The sequence below is a fragment of the Solanum tuberosum genome, unplaced genomic scaffold (assembly GCF_000226075.1).
Source record: "Solanum tuberosum cultivar DM 1-3 516 R44 unplaced genomic scaffold, SolTub_3.0 scf00071, whole genome shotgun sequence".
In the NCBI taxonomy this organism is placed as follows: Eukaryota; Viridiplantae; Streptophyta; class Magnoliopsida; order Solanales; family Solanaceae; genus Solanum; species Solanum tuberosum.
This window is the reverse complement of record NW_006238997.1, coordinates 175923-196511: the sequence shown is the minus strand read 5'-3', so window position 1 is coordinate 196511 and position 20589 is coordinate 175923. Positions and strand designations below refer to the sequence as shown.

Sequence of the window (20589 nt, the reverse complement as noted above, 5' to 3'; positions counted from 1 at the left end):
TCCTTGTCAAATTTTCTCTGTTAAATAGTTTATCATATTTGATATTAAGAAAATATAGAAATGAAAATTTTATATTTTTTAATCTTTCGATGAATACACTATCGAATTATTAATTTCTTGATAGTCAAACATTGTTCATTCTTTTAGTCACGAAATTTGATATTTTCTTCAAATTAATTAAAAAATATTGATACGTCATTTTAAAGACTATTTTAATAATCAAGATACGAATTTAGTGGTCATATTATGTAACACTATATTAAAAATATTTTACGCAATAATCCTTTAAAGTATTTCTAAGAACAAACTATTAATTATTCAAACACATTTTATTTTAATTAGTTCAAAATTTTCTTTCTAAAATATGTCAAAACAAGCTTAGTATTATTGTTTGTAATAAGTTAACTAATAGAAACTCTTTATTTTAACAAAATTACAATAATATCCTTATGGACCCATAACAAAAGTTAAGACATGTATGGATTCTTCTAGATTTTCATTTTGACCATTAATTATACAATTATTATTTTACCCTTAAATGATGTTAAAATTACTAAAATGTCATTGGTCGTCCTTCTCATGGCTCTTCTATATAATAGAATAGAAATATACATGTATTCGAACAAATATTGATGAATTTTAGTCATATAAATATGAATTTTTAATAAAACGTATAAATTCAATATGATTGAAATTTAGTTATATGTGCCTAAATTTTAATAAATACAGTAATTTATAGAATGAAAAGAATCGACACTCAACGTGAAGTGAATTTAAACTCTAAATTATCTTTTTTGTTCAAATATAACTTTAACCAAGATGTAGTAATATTGTATCTTTGATGTAAATGTCTTTTCATTTATTAAATTTTTATTGTAACAACCTAATTCCGTTGTTAGGGAAAAGCAAATGGAGAAAGAGTTGGGGTCAGAAAACTTTTCATAGTAACTTGGAATTTTCCAACCTAGTCCAGATTTGGACGAAATCGGAGTCAGTAAAGTCTAGAGAAATCTTATAACAATTGGGTGATTTAATTATGATTTTGATTACATGAGTGGATAGCTAAGACGTTAAGGAACCCGTACGACTTTACGGAATCGAATTCGGGCGAGTAGAACTCCCAAAAATGATCTTAGTGTGAACGGGTGGTCTTTGAATGTCAAGGGTTGAAGGTGTGTTGTGAAATGGGGGCTTGGAATTCAAATTCCAGCATTCTGTCTCCGTGCATGCCGCCGTAACGGGATTGATGCCGCTGTAGCAGGACAAACGCGACTTAAATAGGGTAAAAATCCCCAAAAAGGTTATTTTCTGCAAAAGTTCATTCTTGAGAGCTAAGAAACGACCCAGGGCTATTTCTTGAAGGTTTTCCGCCTCTTCTAGCACTAAAGATAAGGATTTTACTCCCCTAATCCGTTTTTCAATCCGTAGAATGTAAATTCATGGGTAATTATCGATGGGGGAGGGTTTGATCTGGGAATTATGGTGGAAAAAACCCTAATCTGGATATGGAGATCAAGGGTTTGGTCTAGGGTTATTGGGTTTGTTATAATCCGGATAATTAGACCTTTGATTGTTGATCCTTGCGTATAAATTGTTGTTCGTAGACCTAGAACAAGTGGAGAGAATCCGATCGAAAAGGGAAGATTCAAGTGCCTTAGGGGATTCAAGCTTGGATTCGAGGTAGGTGATGGTTGTGATTTCATGTTGGTGTGATATATGTTTGTAATTGCTTCATTATAATGCATGTATGCGAATGTTGCATTATTGATCACCCTAATCGTAAATGAGGATAATTGAATAATTGTATGCCATGAATCACCTCTTGTTGTATGATTGTGAGAATATACATTGTGATTGTGAGTATACTTGTTTATCTTTTCAAAGCATTAGATAATGACAAAGTATAGATCAATTTGAATCTTAAATTCGATCCTGTTGAAAGAATACAAATTTCAGAATTTTCTTCTAATATACATAACCGAATAAGGAGATATTATATACAGAAGGAAACTTGTCAACCTACTGAATTAATTTTTTCAATAAGAAGTTTTGAAGGAATACAACGTGACCTCAATGGTCAATGATTTAAACCTCAGTTTTGCAGGCTGAATTTTTCATTTTGTTAAGTTTTGATGGCAGATCATTTTATATTTGTATTGGTAAGAGATTGTAAATTAATATTCACCGAATATATTGAAATGCACGCACCTACAAATTTTTATTATCACAACACACATAGAAAAAGACTGCAAAAACTCTATTTTGGATTACTTAAGCTTTCTAAATTTTTTAATTAAGATATCAGAACATTAAAGTATTTAAAAATTCACCTAACTTGTTGGTAGAAAGATTAAGGTGTTTTCAAGATGAAGTAAATAATGTTGTTGTTATTATTATTATTATTATTGTAAAGATTCCTTTTTATTTGAATGATGTTTAAAGACTTTTAAGTTGATAAAAATATAATTTACTAATATTTTAAAAAAAATCAAAATCATCAAATACTTAAATATATTCATATATAATCAGACATTAACTTTAAATTTTTCACTTTCTTTTTACTTACAATAAGAACATTTATTATTATAATACATAACTTTGTTTTTTAGATAATTTTCAAAAACATTTCATTCTTGATTGATCACACTACATTTAAATTTGGTAAAAATGGAATAAAGAAAATATTAAAAATAAAATAAAATACCAACATGGACTCTTATACTTTGGCACGTGGACTGAGGAGGCACTGCCAACTAAAGAACATGGCAATAACGTATCAAACAGTTTTGCTTGCCACCATCACAAATCGCAACATCACTTTTATTTATTATTTCCCATTTTAAAACATATAAATCGTCGGTTACATTATTATCATATTATTTTTAAAAATTTCAATCAAAAAATTATCTATCATCTATTTTATATAAATCGTCAGTATAAATAATTATCCCTTATTTAATCTACCTTCCGAATCAATAGAAGAAGGTATTAAATTACCTTTAAGAATTTTTTGTTAACCATTAGTTTTACTCTTTTTGAATAAATCACAATCATTAAAGTAATATAGTAGAAGAGGCTTATAGAAGAAAATAATTGACATTTTTTCCCTTTCTATTTCTAATTTTAGTATAAAGAAAGAGTAGAAACTAGGAATACACTAGCTAGAAGATTTGCTTAAAGATTTTATTTTTTTTCGAGAAACATATAAAGGAACTTGTCTTTCGAGTTTTAGATTAGACCGGTTTCATCATTTATATGATTCTCCTATCTAGATTAATCACTTGAGTATGCATTCAGTCAGTACAATGAATAAAAAAAACACATCCATCTTACATTATTTCAAATATATATAAAACTTTAAAAGAGAAATTTTCTTATTTAATTATTCATATATGTAGGAATAAGACAACCTATAGGACCACCTTCCATTCATGAACCCTATCTTGTTGTTTTATTACCCCTAGAACTTTTTGAATGAACTAACCATTGAGCTAATTTTGAAAGTTCACATCAAACATCATTGTCACAAGAATAGAGAGGAAGGCAAAATTTGCTAATACTAATAATATAATATAATTGTTGTGATCATTTGTCATTGGAATCTTTATTAGAAGAAGAATCCAACATTATATTATGGATTCTTTGTCTTGTCATCTCCAATTCATCATGTATTGATGCTGATATTTTTGCTTCTCCCCTTTTTTTGTTGTATGCCTCAAAGAACTCTTTGTTTTCTTTCTCCAATTCCTTCCACACTACATAAAATTTCATTATTCAAGTTAAATGTATACATAACTCTCCAATTTATTTTATTTTATGTGACACTTTTACTTATCAAATCATATATCACAATCATAATATTAAAGCTTGATGTTATATGGGATAAATTAAAATTAAATTTTAGTCATGAACTAAATAATACCACAAAGGGTACCAAGGGATGGACAAAATTTCTATATTCTTAGTTAATTATCTTGAATTCAAGTCAGGAGTAAAAAAGCTCCTACAAGAAACACTTTTTCTACTAACAGCCTTATGTGGTGCGAATTTGACCAAATACTAACACTAAAATATATATTATATAACATTGATAACTATTTCTCAGTCCCAAATAAGTCAAGATCAACTATATGTGACTTTCATTTTATTATTTAAGCTAATATCACAACCATCATAATTAATTAATAAATAAAATAAAATAAAAAGATGTTAATAATATATAGGAGTATAATAAATAATACTAATAACAATAAAAGTTTCATACGAGTTTAAAACCTATCCTCAACTAGCTAGTAGGTATCATCTAATTTATATTGTTATTATATGCCTACCCCCTACCCTGTAAAATCTAAGTATTTACACGATCTTCTTCTATTCGAAGAAATAATTCATCAAAATAATAATATCACAATTAATATCAACACATCTGAAATCGTCCTCCCAAACCCCCCAACCCCACACATAAAAAAAAAGCAAAGAAGAGTGACAAAGTGGACTAGTTAATTACCTGTGGAAGTGATAATAGGCTGGATATTTGCATGTTTGGAGAGTGCATCCATGCATTCTTCTTGGCTCATGTTGAATATTATACATTTTTCTATCAAATGTTGCACCTACATCACCACCACCACTTTCCTCATTACTATATAATAAAAATAATAAAAAACTTCTATATACGATATATCGTATAGTAAAAAATATTTACACAATCATATCAGTTAAAAGATAACTTAAATCGATCTAAAAATCTGTTACACGATCAGTATATACAACTTAAATCGATCTAAAAATGAAAGTATTGCAAGAAAAGATGTTAACTAAAATACTTACCATGTGGATGTATTGAGAAGAAGAATCACCCATTTCTCTATATCTTGCACAAGATCAAATTGTTTTTTTTTCTTTTCTTTTCATAAACATTAAGAGTAGAAAATAATTACTAGAAAGAACCCTAGTTAATTAATTAAATTAAGAAGGGGAAGAATTTAAAGGATAAGCATTTGAGTAGAAAATATGAGAAAAAGATGGAGAGAAGCACAAAACATATATGGAAAGTTAGGCATATGTTAGTGACTGCACAATATATATATATGGAAATATCTTTTATTGGAGAAATTCAAAATTATATTCTCCGTTCAAAATAAAATTCATTGTCGTCTTAATTTAAGTGATATTTTTCGCATTTTAAAAGTCAAATGAGTGTTTTTAATTATAACCTTTTCAAATATATTAATAAAGTTTCTATATCTAAATGCATAGTCAAAATTATTAATTAAAAAAATGACTCTCAAAATTTAAATGATACCAATTACCATATCAATAATAAAAAGAATTTTAATAACTCAATTGTTTAAATACCTAAATTTTCACCTAATTAGAAAAAACTTGGATTCTCCACCTATAACTATTTTTAAAAAAGAAGATGTAATCTTATAAATAGAATTTAAATAAATGAATGATATATAAGAAAATATTTTCATGGCAAAAGAGAGTATAAATGAAATAAATGGAAGTGGAGTATCATTCATTCATTCATTGTATAGTGAGTATTAAATTACAACAATAATAATACATTGGAATACTAATTTAAGGGTGATGTCATTCTCTTGTTATGGGGACTCAATAGCCCACGTGGTACAAAACCTACGATTGGCTGCCATGGATTACGCCGGATTATTTCGGGATTCGAAGTCCGTATTGGAGTTTTGATTGTGCATTGCAAGACTTATTCGGGGTGACTGTCATGGGATTACACCATTTTGCCCCTATTTTATGTTTAGTTTTTTTTACCGATATAATATATAAATATGTCTTTTAATTTGCTTCGATTGATATTTATACTTTCAAATTTTGGATGTACATAAGTATAGACATAAATATGTCTTTCAATTTGCTTCGGTTGATATTTATATTCTCCAATTTTGAGTGTACATAAGTATAAACATTTAAATTTGTATAAAATTGAAGAAATAAATGCATTCGTCTTACGGGACATACTATATGAAGATTTGTGTCTTACGTGGTGTCTTATGTGTATTATGACACGTTAGACATGTCTGTCTACTTGTTAAATTTTATACAAGTTTAATTATCTACTTGTATACGTCAAAAGTTAAAGGACATATATATCAACTAAATCCAAATGAAAGAGCATATTTATGTATTTTGTTTTTCTTTTATTTACACCTTTGTAGTAAACAGTTTGATATATATATATTATGTTCGTACGCAACTTTAATTTCTTAAAATTAATATGTTATAGCGATAAATTTGATTGCTAAAAAGTAAAATAATAAGGATCAGTCAATTTGAATGAAAAAATATGTAATTTTATGAGATTTTTATTGTTGAGATTGCATAAATTAAATTTAAAATAGACCGATCTGATCTTTAGTTTTGGAGTTCAATACATGACCTTATGTCTAGTGTGAGATAAGTTATTTAAAATTAAAATCATATTCATACCTAACTTGAGGAATATTATGAAACGAGAACATACACTTACGAAGTTATGCCTCATGAAATCTTTTTGCTATAACAGATATAAATTAAAGACCAACACAAAATAAGGAAAAATTATCTATACACAACTTATTTTTTCATATTCTCTAAAATTCTTACCACTTGAAAAAAATACAAAAATTTCTAGTCTCTTCTATTTTCTTATACATCACTTTACGCGATGTATCGGTGGAAACATCACTTTACGTGATGTATAGGTCGGATACATCACATTACGTAATGTATTGAGACGTGGAGTGATGTATTCAAAACTAAGACGCGATGTATCTGTAACGACATGTTCCCGTCGTTATAGAAATGCCAACGGGGGAAAATTTGGGAACAGAAAACTTTTTCGTAGTATTTGGATTTTCTCAAACCTAGTCCAAATTTGGACGAAATCGGAGTCTTTGAGGTGTAGGGAAATCTAGTAACAATCGGGTGAATCATTTATGATTTTGATTGCATGAGTAGTTAGATAACTCGTTAAGGAATCCGTACGACTTTACGGTATTGAATTCGGGTGAGTAGAACTCGCGAAATCGATCTTAGCGTGAAGGGTATTTTCTGAGCTTTGTGGGTTAGAGGTGTGCTATGAAATGGGGATTTTGAAATTCTTTAAATAACTCATTGGTTTGTGCAAGCCGCCTTGGTGGGGGTTTTGGCCGCTCTAGCGGGGCCGCTACATCGGGATTAGGGCCTCTCGGGCGGCCTGGACGCGACTTAAGGTCGTTAACAAACCCCTAAACGACCTTATTATGCATTTTTCGACTTTTAGAGCTAAGGAACGAACCCCATGCGACTCCTACTCATTTTTACCATTCTTGAGGCTAAAGGTAAACTTTTCACTCCCCGAATCCATTTTTCGATCCATAAAACGTAATAGAATGGGTTAATATTGATGGGGGAAGGTTTTTGTTATAGATTCTATGGTGGAAACAACCCTAAATTGGATAATTGGGATCATGGGTATGATCTAGGGTTCATAGAATTGTTAGTAATTCAGGTAATTAGTGATTGTTTATTGAATCCTGTATTATATTGATTGTTTGTAGACCAAGAACAAAACGGAACGAATTCGGAAAGGGAAAGATCAAGTTTCTTAGGGTTTCAAGCTTGTATCGAGGTAGGTGATGGTTGTGATTCTATGATTGTGTAATATATGTTTATTCTTGCTTCATTATGATTCTTGTATATGTATGAATGTTGCAATGTTGATCACACTTGTTGTAAATGAGATAGAGGAATGATGATTGCCATGAAATAATGACTTAAATATGATCTTGATGATATATTTGTGATTGTGATTGTGGTGTGTTGAATGGATCGGTTGCCACGTTCCGGCATAACTAATTTGGATCGGTTGCCACGTTTCGGCATAACTATGGGATCGGTTGCCACGTTCCGGCATAATTATGGGATCGGATACCATGTTTCGGTATACTAACTGTTTGGGTTTGAGTTCCATGAGAGGACCAATGATTTGATATAAAATGTGAAGTTGTTCGTTGTTCGTAAATGTTGATAATATTGTATATGTTGATATATGTGCATGTGATTATAATGTTGTCTTGACTTGCTTATGTTGCACTTAGTGGGATATCCGCGTGATCCTACCAGTGCACTGTGGTTGTGTACTGATACTGCACTTGCTCTTATTTTTGTTGAGTATAAGGCATCTTCAAGCGGATACTGACAGACCTCGCTTAGAGATCGTTCGAATTCCAGGGTGAGCCAATTCTTTCGGGCTGCCATGGGTTCTCTTTCGTCTATGTCCACCATTTCCGAACTTAGACTATGTTTTAGTTAGTTGATTAGTTCATTAGATTGAGGTTGCATCCTTTCTTGTTTAGACTTGGTTCATTGTTAGATGTTTTGGTACATTGACTTTCAAGTTCTAGGTTATTTCTTCCGTATTGTTTAGTTTTTGTTAGACTTTTGTTGGAGTTTATGGGAACTCCCAATTTATTTTCTTAGTATTTAACTTGCTTCCGTAATTTAAATGCCTTAGTTTTATTTTAGTTGCTTGGTTTGGGTTGTAGTAGTGGTTCTCCCACCGGAGAGTTAGTGTGGGTGCCAATCACGACGGTCTGGGTCGTGACAATATCAGATGTATCTAAAACCGAAATGCGGACATTTTGGGATGTATCCGAATTCCATCAAATTTAAGGGATATTTGTAATACTTTTTAAAAAGTAGAAATTTGATGTAATTAACTCTAACACTACGAAATTTGTGTAAAATTCTCGTAAAATAAAGCACAATTGTCAATGACCCATTTTTATGTAACAAAGTCCACGTGACAAGTTAGGCCCACAATTCTACTGTGTTTGCCCCAAAAGTAGTTCCTCTAATTGGGCCCACCACTCTTACCCAATTAGTGGGCCCTACGATAAAGCCCAAAATGGTCGCAGCCCATGTCACGTCCAACTGCCGTAAACTCTTGGGGAAACTCTTTGGGGTCGTTGCTGAGATAAGATGAGATATTTCACGATTAAATTTGAGCAAATAACATAAATTTTATTAATTTAGAATCTAATTATGTATCTTCACTACATGAAAAAAAATCTTCGAGAGAAGTATTGGAAACATCCTTAAATTTGACGTGAATTATTTTTCATTTCTGAATTAGTGACAGCCTTAAAAACACCCCTCTATTTGACTAACTCAACTTAAATGCACCCGATCTGCCACATGACATTGTAAATGGTCTTAAACTCTTGTAGAAATGTGAGACTCTTAATAAAAAACCGAGAGAAGTGTTGAAAACACTCTAAACTTGATGAGAATTTAGGGGTGTATTTCACCTATGTGGCAAGATCATGAGCGTATTTAAGTTCAGTTAATCAAGTAGATCGATATTTTTAAGGCTTTCAATAATTTAAGGACAAAACCAATTGTTCCTTTTTGACAGGAATCGAGAAGAAATAAGAAATATTTCAACGTCGCAGACCCAAAACCAAAATGACCCCCCTAATTGTATTTCCTATACTACTCTTTAAAATCCTCATATTAGTTATTAATTTTAACAAACATATAAAGTCGAAAGTAAAAAAAAAAGTATATGTTAGCAAAAATAAATATTTACTGACTATTATTTTAATAAAAAATTATTTTTGTCAATTTCTCTGGAACCAACTAACAAATTCCCATATCTTACTGTAAAATAACATGTGTACTTTCAATAAATAAATGCACCATTATTATTTCCAAATGGAGTAATCAATCATATCCCAATCAATAGTTCCATATTAATCTCTCACATTAGTGGGCATACTAACTAGTTAATAAAAGCTGATTTGACAAATATGACAACTACAAACTAATTTCCCTAGATAGTTACTCATATTTTTTGGAAAATTATCTAGTAATATCACTTATGTTTGTTTTAGGATTATAATATCACCAACTTTGCATATTTTCCTCAAAATATAATTGACACAAAAAAACATCATCTCTCCTAATGGGATGTCATGTCACATTATTCTTTTTTTATTATTAATAATTTTTGAATGCCTCCGAATCCCCCAGAACTAGGGTACAAAATTTTGGCGCTATGCAATTTCTTTTACTGGGTATAAATATGGGTTGTCTAAAAAAAAATTTAAAAATTATTAATCATAAAAAAGGAATATTGTGACATGACATCCCATTAGGAAAGAGATGATGTTTTTTCTGTGTCAAGTATATTTTGAGAAAAATATATAAAGTTGGGTGATATTGTAGTCCTAATAATACAAACATAAGTGATATTACTAAGTAATTTCCCAAACATGAGTGATCTAGGGAAATTACTCACAACTACTTCCTCCAAAAACTTCTAACTAATATAAACCATAATCTTAATCTATATAAATAAATTTTAATATCGATTTACTTATATGATCATAAGAGATCATTTTTTCTCTGTTTACCAAATCACAATTTCTAACCATATAAAATAAAGTATTCAATAAAATATGTATAAAAATTAGAGAATTAAAGGAAAAATGTCTTCTTGTTGTTTATTACCATTAAAACAAATAGAGTTAGTAATATATCACTATATCACTTTCTCCTTTTATATTCAGTTTTTTATAATAATAATAAAAAATCATCAGTACATAATTTGTCAATAACCGTAGTTCTCAATCTAATTTGTATGCACGCAATCATTCAACAGAATACCTACTATATCTCACCAATACAGATATATAACGATAACTCTCTTAACACAAATATTTTATGTATATCATACATTAGTATATAAAAAATGTACATTCATTGGCTTTTATTTTGATGGACAGTTGTTTATGTCAATTTCTATGCATTTAATAAGCAGAAGAAACTGCTAGATTAGTATCCAAAAATAGTAAGATTTCAGCTCGCATGAAACTCAGGTTAGCTTAGAACTGTCAAATCCCTATATTTGACATGTGTACTTTTCGAATTGGAGTAATAAAATCCTATCAATAAATCATCAAGGTTCGATTTTTCGATATTTATATTCAATCATAACTTATATCATTGAAGTCTGACGCTAACTTGTGCAATTTTAAAATAGAAATAAAATCTACATACATTTCACCCTTTTTAGATTTGAAATTTACTGAATATGTTATTGTTATAGTCGTAAATGGAGCATTATTATCATTAGCTTTCACATAAATGCTAGTACTAGAAAGTCAAAGAAGCCACTATTGGTTAAGACGTCAAAAACTTCCTCCAGAACTTCTAACCAATGTAAACCACAAAATCTGTCCAAAATATTCATTTGGGGTTTGATTGAACGCATCATTTGTATCACAGTTTAGAGTTAAAAAGGGGTAAAAAACATATCAAAAGATATTTGAGTTATGAGTTTCATATATGAGCTATTACCAAATGTTTATCGAGACACATCTCAATTGACAATTCTTCATTTTTCCTACCTATACTTTGTTTGGATGGTTATTACCTATTGTTTTATAACGTATTATATTGTATTTGGCTATGTTGTATCGTAGTATATTGTTTTAATGAATACAACATTTGGATAAATTGTATCGTTACGTGACGTCACACATCAATAGTTTGAATGATTAATCTACAGGAAAAGTAGAGTAAGATATAGAGCTACTATGAAAATGTGTAGTAAAGGATAAAATAAAATTTATCAAACAATAAGTAAAGATAAAATGAGAAGAAAATATTATGATAATGACGCAGTCACATCAAATCGATCATTACATAAAATAAGACTTTTGATAATTTAAACGATACGACACAATACAGTTTAAGTAATAATCTAAACAAACATATTATTCAAACTAACGATACAATACAACGATTAACAACCATCCAAACAAGGAGTACCTAAAGTTTCACTATTATTCATGTAGTAAAAGTGAACAACTATAGTTGAAATGTGTTTCGATAAGAATTTACTAATAACACACGTAGGAAACTCACACCTCTAATATTGCAGGTATGAAGCTCCAAAAACATGGATACTTTAGCCTTTCAACCTTCTATTTATTGATACCATAAAAATAAATTAAATGATCAAATCACTTAATCACCATTTGTCTGTTATTTTTAGGGAAAATGGTAAAAAATATCCTTCAACTTTGGTTTATTAGTTGACTATGCCCTTACCGTTAAAACAAAGTTATTCTTACCACTGCTGTTACTAATTTCATCATTTGTGCCCCTATGTTGACGGAAATCCCCAAATTTTTAAAAAAGACCCATTCCTCATTTTAAACCCAATGCCCCGACCCCTCTAACGTATAACCCATTCCCCCTTTTCCATTCTCTCTCTTAGAAGATAACTCACGAACCTAAGTCAGAGAATAATGAAATCGGGGACATTTTAACTTTTTCCTCCATCATAATTTCTACTAGAGGTTGTTAAGGTATCAAATTTAACTAACCTTCTCTGATTATTGTATTTCTATAAAGTTTCGTTGTTGATTTACGAGTTAAGCTTTTATATTAATTTCTGAGTTATTTGTTTGTCTTTTTACCGATAAAATTTTACGATCTGCTAGTTTAGTTGTTGATTAACGAGTTAGGGTTTGTGGGTTAAGGTTCTATTCAAATTTTTGAGTTATTGATTTGTCTTTTTACCGATAAAATTTTATCTATTAGTTTAGTTGTTGATTTACGAGTTAGGATTTTATTCAAAATTCTGAGTAATTGATTTGCCTTTTTAACAATAAAATCTTACCATCTGTTAGTTTGGTTATTAATTTACGAGTTAGGGTTTGTGGATTAAAGTTTTATTCAAATTTCTGAGTTATTGGTTTGCTTTCTTACGAGTTAAGGTTTGTGGGTAGGTTTTAGGGTATTGTATAATTTTGGAGGAGGTAGTTTAGGTTTTGGAGATTTGTGGTCCCAATATTTTATTCATTCTTAAGTGAATGTAGTTACCAGTTTGTTTGTTGAAATGTTATAGTTTTTAATTTGTTTGTTGTATTTGTGTGCCTTTTTTAGTTAATCTTTCTGTCTCACTGTTGCTTTTGTAAAGTGATTTAATTTGGAAGTTAATGTTTTTTTTGTGTCTCATGTTACCTAAAATGGTTCTGGTTGATGGTGTTTCACTATGATGGAGAATGGATAAGAGAGCCTAAGTTGCTTTATGAGAGAACGCTTGTTCACAAATAGCAAGGTCATGATTGTGATCTTTTATAGATATTACTAATGAACACAATGATAAATTGGGATACGTGGATGTGCAACAATTAATTGTATATGTCCCTACTGAAAAACACTATGATATGCAAAAGATAGAATCTCACAAATTTATTCATTCTTACTTATGTACCTTTATTTGTTGTCACTGTTTATCTATATATCATTATTTTATTTATTTTCATGTATATATTTATGACTGATAAATAGGGATTAATTGAAGCTGTTAAAAATGGTTTACCTAATGCTCTACATAGATATTGTGTGAGACACAGAGTCCAATTGGAGAAAAAAGGGGTAAGAAATCTAAACTGGTGTCTAAGGTATTGTGCATGGAGCAGCTACAAAGAGGATTTGGATGATCATTTGAAGACATTAGGTCAAATGTCTGAAGAAGCAAAAGACCATTTGTCTCATTTTCCAATACAAACTTGGCGTAGAATATTTTTTGACACTATTCGCAAGAATAATAAGGTGGAAAATAATTTGGCTGAGTCATTCAACTCTTATATATTGAAAGCAAGACACAAACCAATAATTAGGATGCTTGAGGATATAAGAATCAAAGCTATGACCATGTTTGTAATGAACTGATGACCTAGAGCTGTGATTGGAGTCCAACATCTATTGAAATTTACAATGAATTCTTGAAGATTGCTAATGTGTGTAAATTAAATTTCAATGGAGATGATGGATTTGAGGTAAGTAAAGAAAATGACAAGCATATTGTCAATTTGGCAACTAAGAAATGCATTTTTTCAGTATGTCATTTTGCTGCAATACCATGTCCCCATTCAATCAAGGCACTTCTCTACAAGAATTTCACTGGTGGTACTCTAAGGAGGCATATCTTTTGACTTACCATTATAAACTACAACCATTGCTTGGTCAAAAATTCTGAAAAATAGAAGAACAAGCAATTGAACCACCAGAATTGGTAAATTTAGTTGATAGACCTAGAATGAATAAGAAAATAGATAAAGATGAAGCACTTAAAAGACAAACTGTGTGGGTTGCACCAAGAAGAGAGAAAAAATAACATGCTCAAGCTATAGAATTCCTGGACACAATGCAAGTTGTCATAAGGTAAAACACTTCATTTGTTATGTAATCAGTTACTCCTTCTGTTTCAAAAAGAATGGCTCTATTTCCTTTTTTGTTTGTTTCAAAAAGAATAATGGCCTATTTCTTTTTTTGGCAACACTTTAACTTCAACTTTCCACGTGGCATGTTTAAGGCCACAAGATTAAATGACATTTTGGTACATTTGACACAACTTTAATTTAGAATCACAAGATTAAAAAGTCTTCTTTCTTTTCTTAAACTTCGTTCCAAGTCAAACTAGGCCATTCTTTTTTAAACAGAGGGGGTATTTGTTAGATTCTTGTAATTGTCATAAGGGGCATAGGACACTAACAAATAACTGATTACATAACAAATGAAATGTTTTACCTTATGACAACTTCTTGCATTGGGTCCAGGATTCTCACGGCTTGAACATGTCATTTTTTTCCCTCTTCTTAGTGCAACCCACTCAATTTGTCTTTTAAGTGCTTCATTTTTATCTCTTTTTCTATTCATTCTAGGTCTGTCAGCTAAATTTACCAATTCTGGTGGTTCCATTACTCGTTCTGCTTCAATTTTTCAGAATTTTTGACCAGGCACTAATTGTAGTTTACAATGGTAAGTCAAAAAATATGTCTCATTAGAGTACCACTAGTGAATCTCTTTCAATGGATCAAGATTCTTATAAAGCAGTGCCTTGATTGAATGGGGACATGGTATTTCACTAAGATCCCATACCTTGTAGGTGCATTTCTTAGTTGAAAATATGCTTGTCATTTCCTTCACTTACCTCATATCCATCATCTCTATTGGAATTTAATTTACACACATTAGCAATCTTCAAGAATTTATTGTAAATTTCAATAGATGTTGGACTCCAATCACAGTTTCAGGTCATCAGTTCATTACAAACTTGGTCATAACTTTGATTCTTATATCCTCAAGCAACCCAATTGTTGATTTGTGTCTTGCGTCCAATATCCAAGAGTTGAATGACTCAGCCAAATTATTTTTCACCTTATTATTCTTGCAATTAGTGTCAAAAAATACTCTACACCAAGTGTGTATTGAAAAATGCAACAAATGGTCATTTGCTTCTTCAGACATTCAACCTAATGTCTTCAAATGATCATCCAATTTCTCTTTGTAGGTTCTCAATGCACACCACCGCAATACCTTAGACATCAATTTAAATTTCTTACTATTTCTTCTTCAATTGGCCTCTATGTGTCTCACACAATATCTATGTAGAGCATTTGGTAAAATAGTGTTTATCGGTCATAAATATATACATGAAAAATGAAAATACATAAGATAATGATATATAGATATCCAGTGACAACAACGAATAAAAATACATAAGATAAAGATACATAAGTAAGAATGAACAAATTTGTGAGATTTTACCTTTTGTATATCAGAGATAAATGAGATTTCTTCTCCATTGTTGATGTTTAGAGATTTCTAAAGCAATTCCAAGACCACACCCAAGATACCTTGCACTCTCTGTCCACAATGTCCCAAGCAATAGGATAAAAATGGTTCACTGTCCACAATGGCCCAAGCAATAGGATAAAAATGGTTCATTGAGTCCTGACCAATAACACATAACAGCTGACCTATAGCTTTATCTTCAAAAATGTACCATCCAGGCCAATGAAAGGTCTCAATTCATTCTTAAAACCATTATTCATTGCTTCAAAACAAATGTACATTCTCAAAATTTCCTTTTTCCATCTAATAATGCATCTCTTGAAACCTTAAAGACAACATCACTTTCTATATTATTCTCTCTTAAAGCATTTGCATACCCAACAAGCTTTTTATAATCATCACAAAAACTGCCTTCCATATCCAAAATCATTCTTTTAGCTCTTTTACACTTTTCAAAATGAGCTTTAATGTTGAAAGCAGTTTTGAGATCAACTCTCATTTCCTTTATCTTGTATTTGGGATTAGCCTGCAAACTTTTTCTTAAAGTAGAAAGCAATTGTAGTTGCACTAGCCTTGCAGTTACCACATAGATCATTACATTTATGCTCTCCTTTCAATGTTTTCACACTAACACCAAAGAATGCTTTTCACCAGAAATTAGGCATACAAAGTTGCATTCTTCTTTGCAAACAACCCCAAACCCTTTTTAGTCACTTTTTTTAAAGGTTGAATTATAGTCATTTGCCAATGCATGTAAACTAATGTATCTTCTAGCTTCAACTATACCCTTAAATGCCAGTGACCTATGTAAATCCTTGTAATCACAAAAGCTACAATCGATTACCCTCTTTCTTTCTTGTGCAAGAACCTCTAATTCTTCAGAATTATCAGAGGAAGTATCACTGTCATTATCAGTACCATCAGCAGAAGTGCAATCAGTAGCTACTTCATCAATCACAATCACACTCTCTTTCATTTTGATTATATACTGAATATCAACATCTAACTCACTATCCTCAACAACAAATAAGTTAATAACATCAAAATTTTCATGAACAAAGGACAAATAATGTCCTAATCCCCTCATCATCTACTATTTCATAGTATTTTTCAGTAGGGACATATACAATTAATTGTTGCACACTCACATATCCTAATTTATCATTGTATTCATTAGTAATATCTATAAAATATAAGAGATCAGAATCATAACCTTCCCATTTGTGAACAAGCTTTCTTTCATAAAGCAACTTAGGCTCTCTTATCCATTCTCCATCATAGTGAAATGCCATATCAACCAAAACCATTTTAGGTAACCTGAGACACACAAAAAAAACATTAACAACTTTCGAAACTAAACCACTTTACAAAAGCAATAATGAGATAGAAAGATTAACTAAACATTAACTAAAAATAGTAAAAAACAAATAAAAAGGCACACAAAGACAACAAACAAATTAAAAACTATAACATTTCAACAAACAAACTAGGCACCACATTCAATCAAGAATGAATAAAATATTGGGACCACAAATCTCCAATACCTAAATCACCTCCTCCAAAATCATACAATACCCTATAACCTACCACAAACCCTAACGTGTAAGAAAGCAAACCATTAACTCAAAAATTTGAATAAAACTTTAACCCACAAGCCCTAACTCGTAAATCAACAACTAAACTAATAGATCGTAAAATTTTATCGATAAAAGGCGAACCAATAACTAAAAAATTCGAATAAAACCTTAACCCACAAATCCTAACTTGTTAATCAACAATTAAACTAACATATCGTAAAATTTTATCGGTAAAAAAGGCAAACCAATAACTCAGAAATTAGTATAAAAGCTTAACCCACAAATCCTAACTTGTAAATCAAAAATTAAACTAACATATCGTAAAATTTTATCGGTAAAAAAGGCAAACCAATAACTCAGAAATTAGTATAAAAGCTTAACCCACAAATCCTAACTTGTAAATCAAAAATTAAACTAACATATCGTAAAATTTTATCGGTAAAAAAGGCAAACCATTAACTCAGAAATTAGTATAAAAGCTTAACCCACAAATCCTAACTTGTAAATCAACAACTAAACTAACATATCGTAAATTTTATCGGTAAAAAAGGCAAACCAATAACTCAGAAATTAGTATAAAAGCTTAACCCACAAACTCTAACTCGTAAATCAACAACTAAACTTTATAAAATGACAATAATCAGAGAAGGTAGGTTAAATTTGATACCTTAATAAGGATGGCAATGAGGCGGTGCGGTGAGAGGGTGGGGCGGGTTGAGCTTAACCTGCAAATTTTTAATTCGCTCTACCCCGCATAACAACCTTTTTCTTTTCAACCCACCCCACCCCACATAGACCCGCCCCACATGAACCCGCCCCTCATCTTATTTTTATAATATTTTCTTTTTCTAGTTAAGTTTGATACTAAAAATAAAATTCATACAAATAAATTCATTTTTCATTTAGTTGTATTAATATAACAAGATAGTGACTTACAAAATTATTTTTTAAAGGTCAGTTGGGAAACATGTAAGAAATTGTATTATTTTTTATTGAACAATTTTCATTTACTATCTTGAATATTTTAGCAGCTTTAAAGAAATTATATTAATAAATAATGTTCTATCACTCTTATACATGTAAAAAGTTAAAATTAAGCTTGAACCCACATAAAATCACATATATCCGTCTCGCACAACCCTAAACCCGCCCCGTCCCTCGTAGCCTTAATCCTCCCCGCCCCCGCGTAGCATAACCTTAAACCCACCCCACCCCCGCCCCATTGCCATCCCTTAACAACGTCTAGTAGAAATTCTGATGGAGAAGAGAGCTAAAATGTCCCCAATTTCATTGTTCTTCGACTTAGGTTAGGTTGTGAGTTTGTCTTTTGAGAGAGAGAATAGGTAGAAGGGAATGGTAAATGGAAATGGGTAAAAAGGGAATAGATTATACATTAGAGTTGTCGAGGCATTGGATTTAAAATGGGAAATAAGTTGTTTTTGAAAATTCGAGTTAATTTGAGTCAATTTGGGGATTTCCGTCAACATAGGAGCACAAATGATGAAATTAGTAGCGGCAAGGGTAAGAATAACTCCGTATTAACAGTAAGGGCATAGTCAACTAATAAACCAAAGTTGAGGGGTATTTTTGACCCTTTTCCCTTATTTTTATACTAGATTAGAATACAAAATCATATTAAAAAAAGGGTAAATAGCACGTTGAACATAATCGAACTGCACATACGATCATACCTTCCAAATGCCTTTAGGGAATATATCCAACACAAGTAAATAGGTAAGAAACAAACTAACTTTCCTAAAAAAACATTTTCCTTCATACTGAGCACACCCTTACTCTTTATACCAATAAGTTTGGTGAAATTTCAATTCCTCCGATGTTGTAAAATCTGAATTACAGATTAAAAATCTTGAGTAACACAGAGTAGAGTTCACAATTTCTGTGTGTTGTGAATAGTAATGCGCGCATCTCTATATATTCACCGGTTATTTGCTATATCCTACCAACACAAAATGAGATGATCTGCCACCAAAACTTAAGAAAATGAAAAATTCAACATGTGATGGCTTGGTGATTGATGTCAAGGAGGTCATCATTCAAGGCTTTTACAAAGAATATTAACATCCAAGTTTTCTTAGAAAATATTTGCTTGCTCAATTACTACAATAAAAGAGAACTAGGAAGTATGAAACAATCACTCAAAACTTACCTCCAGATGCATTGTGCAGGAGGGTAACATTTCTATCCAAGAAAATGTAGCATTGGCAAAACCAGCTAAGTAGCTCTCAGTTCTGCCCAAGACAGTGGAGTTTGTACCAGAAATTTGAAAATGTTAACTGAATGTATGTAAAAGAAACAGCATTCGAACCCATAGCATTAGATAAGTATGAGATCCGGATAGTGAAATATGTTGAGATGAGTCTCAGAAGCTACATTCATTTTAGTAGCTCCAACCATTAGTAGAAAACGAGATGTTCAAATCCTGGATCAACCACTATCAATAAGCCTTGACCAGCCCCTATAACTCAACACACATGTAAAACCGACCTACCTCCCCCAAGAAACAAGATTCCCAAGCCATTCAGATCAAGAAATCAAAAAGAAACACATAAACATGAAGACTCCCACAGACCGTAAAAGAGGATATCAAGGCAATGTGGTAAAAGGTAGTTGTTTCTTTTTTAAAGAAACAAACATTTATAAGGAATAGAGAGTCTACTCTTCCCATAGTGTGCACAGCCGTAGACACTGGTTCATTTTAAAAACTCAAAAAGCAACTGAACAAGCTGTAAGCTGACAGATAAATACATGGTTATTCAAATATGTAATTTTATTGATGTGAATTTATTTAAAGCTGTCAAAAGAAATGTAAGTTGAAGCATTCCCAATGGATTCGTAACTCCTGAAGGTAAAAACTCCACCTTCTGTTGCACATCAATCACTTTAAGATACAACATCTACATAATTTCTGCACAGTTGGTCCAACTACTCACCGGTATTTAACAAGAAAAGAGTACTCTATAGATCTGGAAAGCAAAACAGCACCTTCTTGTCCACTTTCAAACACTTCTGCAATCCAACATCTACTAAATTCATAACAGCACTCTAGCCCACCTACTTACCACTCACGTGTGTTAAGCAATAATTCACCACTGTCTAAATGATCCACCAACATTAATTTCATATTAACACCACAGAAGAGCCAAAACCCAAGAATGAAATAGCTGAGAGACAGGATGATTAGTGCACTAACAAGTGAAAAATAAAAGCTGACAAGAGAAGCAACACAACACAAGGACAGGCATACTGGAAATATCATGTGTGAATCCCTTACTTGATCTTCTATCTTCTTCCTTTTGGGGGCTTTGTTTGTTTGGGAATGGGGGGGTTTGGGGGGGGG

The 20589-nt window shown here is 31.2% G+C and overlaps 2 protein-coding genes across 5 annotated transcripts in view; both read right to left on the bottom strand.

Annotated features, from left to right (window-relative positions):
* Positions 1-3352: 3352 nt before the first annotated feature.
* Positions 3353-5041, bottom strand: LOC102590633 (uncharacterized). Its single transcript, XM_006345604.2, has 3 exons — positions 4831-5041; positions 4508-4613; positions 3353-3755 (listed from the first exon to the last, which is right to left on the bottom strand). Exons 1-3 carry the CDS (start codon positions 4861-4863, stop codon positions 3586-3588), a joined length of 309 nt encoding a protein of 102 aa, XP_006345666.1. The 5' UTR covers positions 4864-5041; the 3' UTR covers positions 3353-3585.
* An 11199-nt stretch (positions 5042-16240) lies between these two features.
* Positions 16241-20589, bottom strand: part of LOC102589862 (serine/threonine-protein kinase AFC1) — a 15038-nt gene continuing 10689 nt past the window's right edge. Inside the window, exons 13-14 of one of the 4 annotated variants that reach the window (XM_006345603.2) lie at positions 19399-19480; positions 16879-16971 (exon numbers count right to left, since the gene is read on the bottom strand). In XM_006345603.2, the coding sequence (XP_006345665.1) occupies positions 16963-16971; positions 19399-19480 (91 nt within the window). In that variant the 3' untranslated portion in view covers positions 16879-16962. Of the gene's footprint in view, positions 16972-18441; positions 19481-20589 lie in introns of those variants that run through there. The other 3 variants (XM_015307988.1, XM_006345601.2, XM_006345602.2) reach the window with 3 other exon arrangements.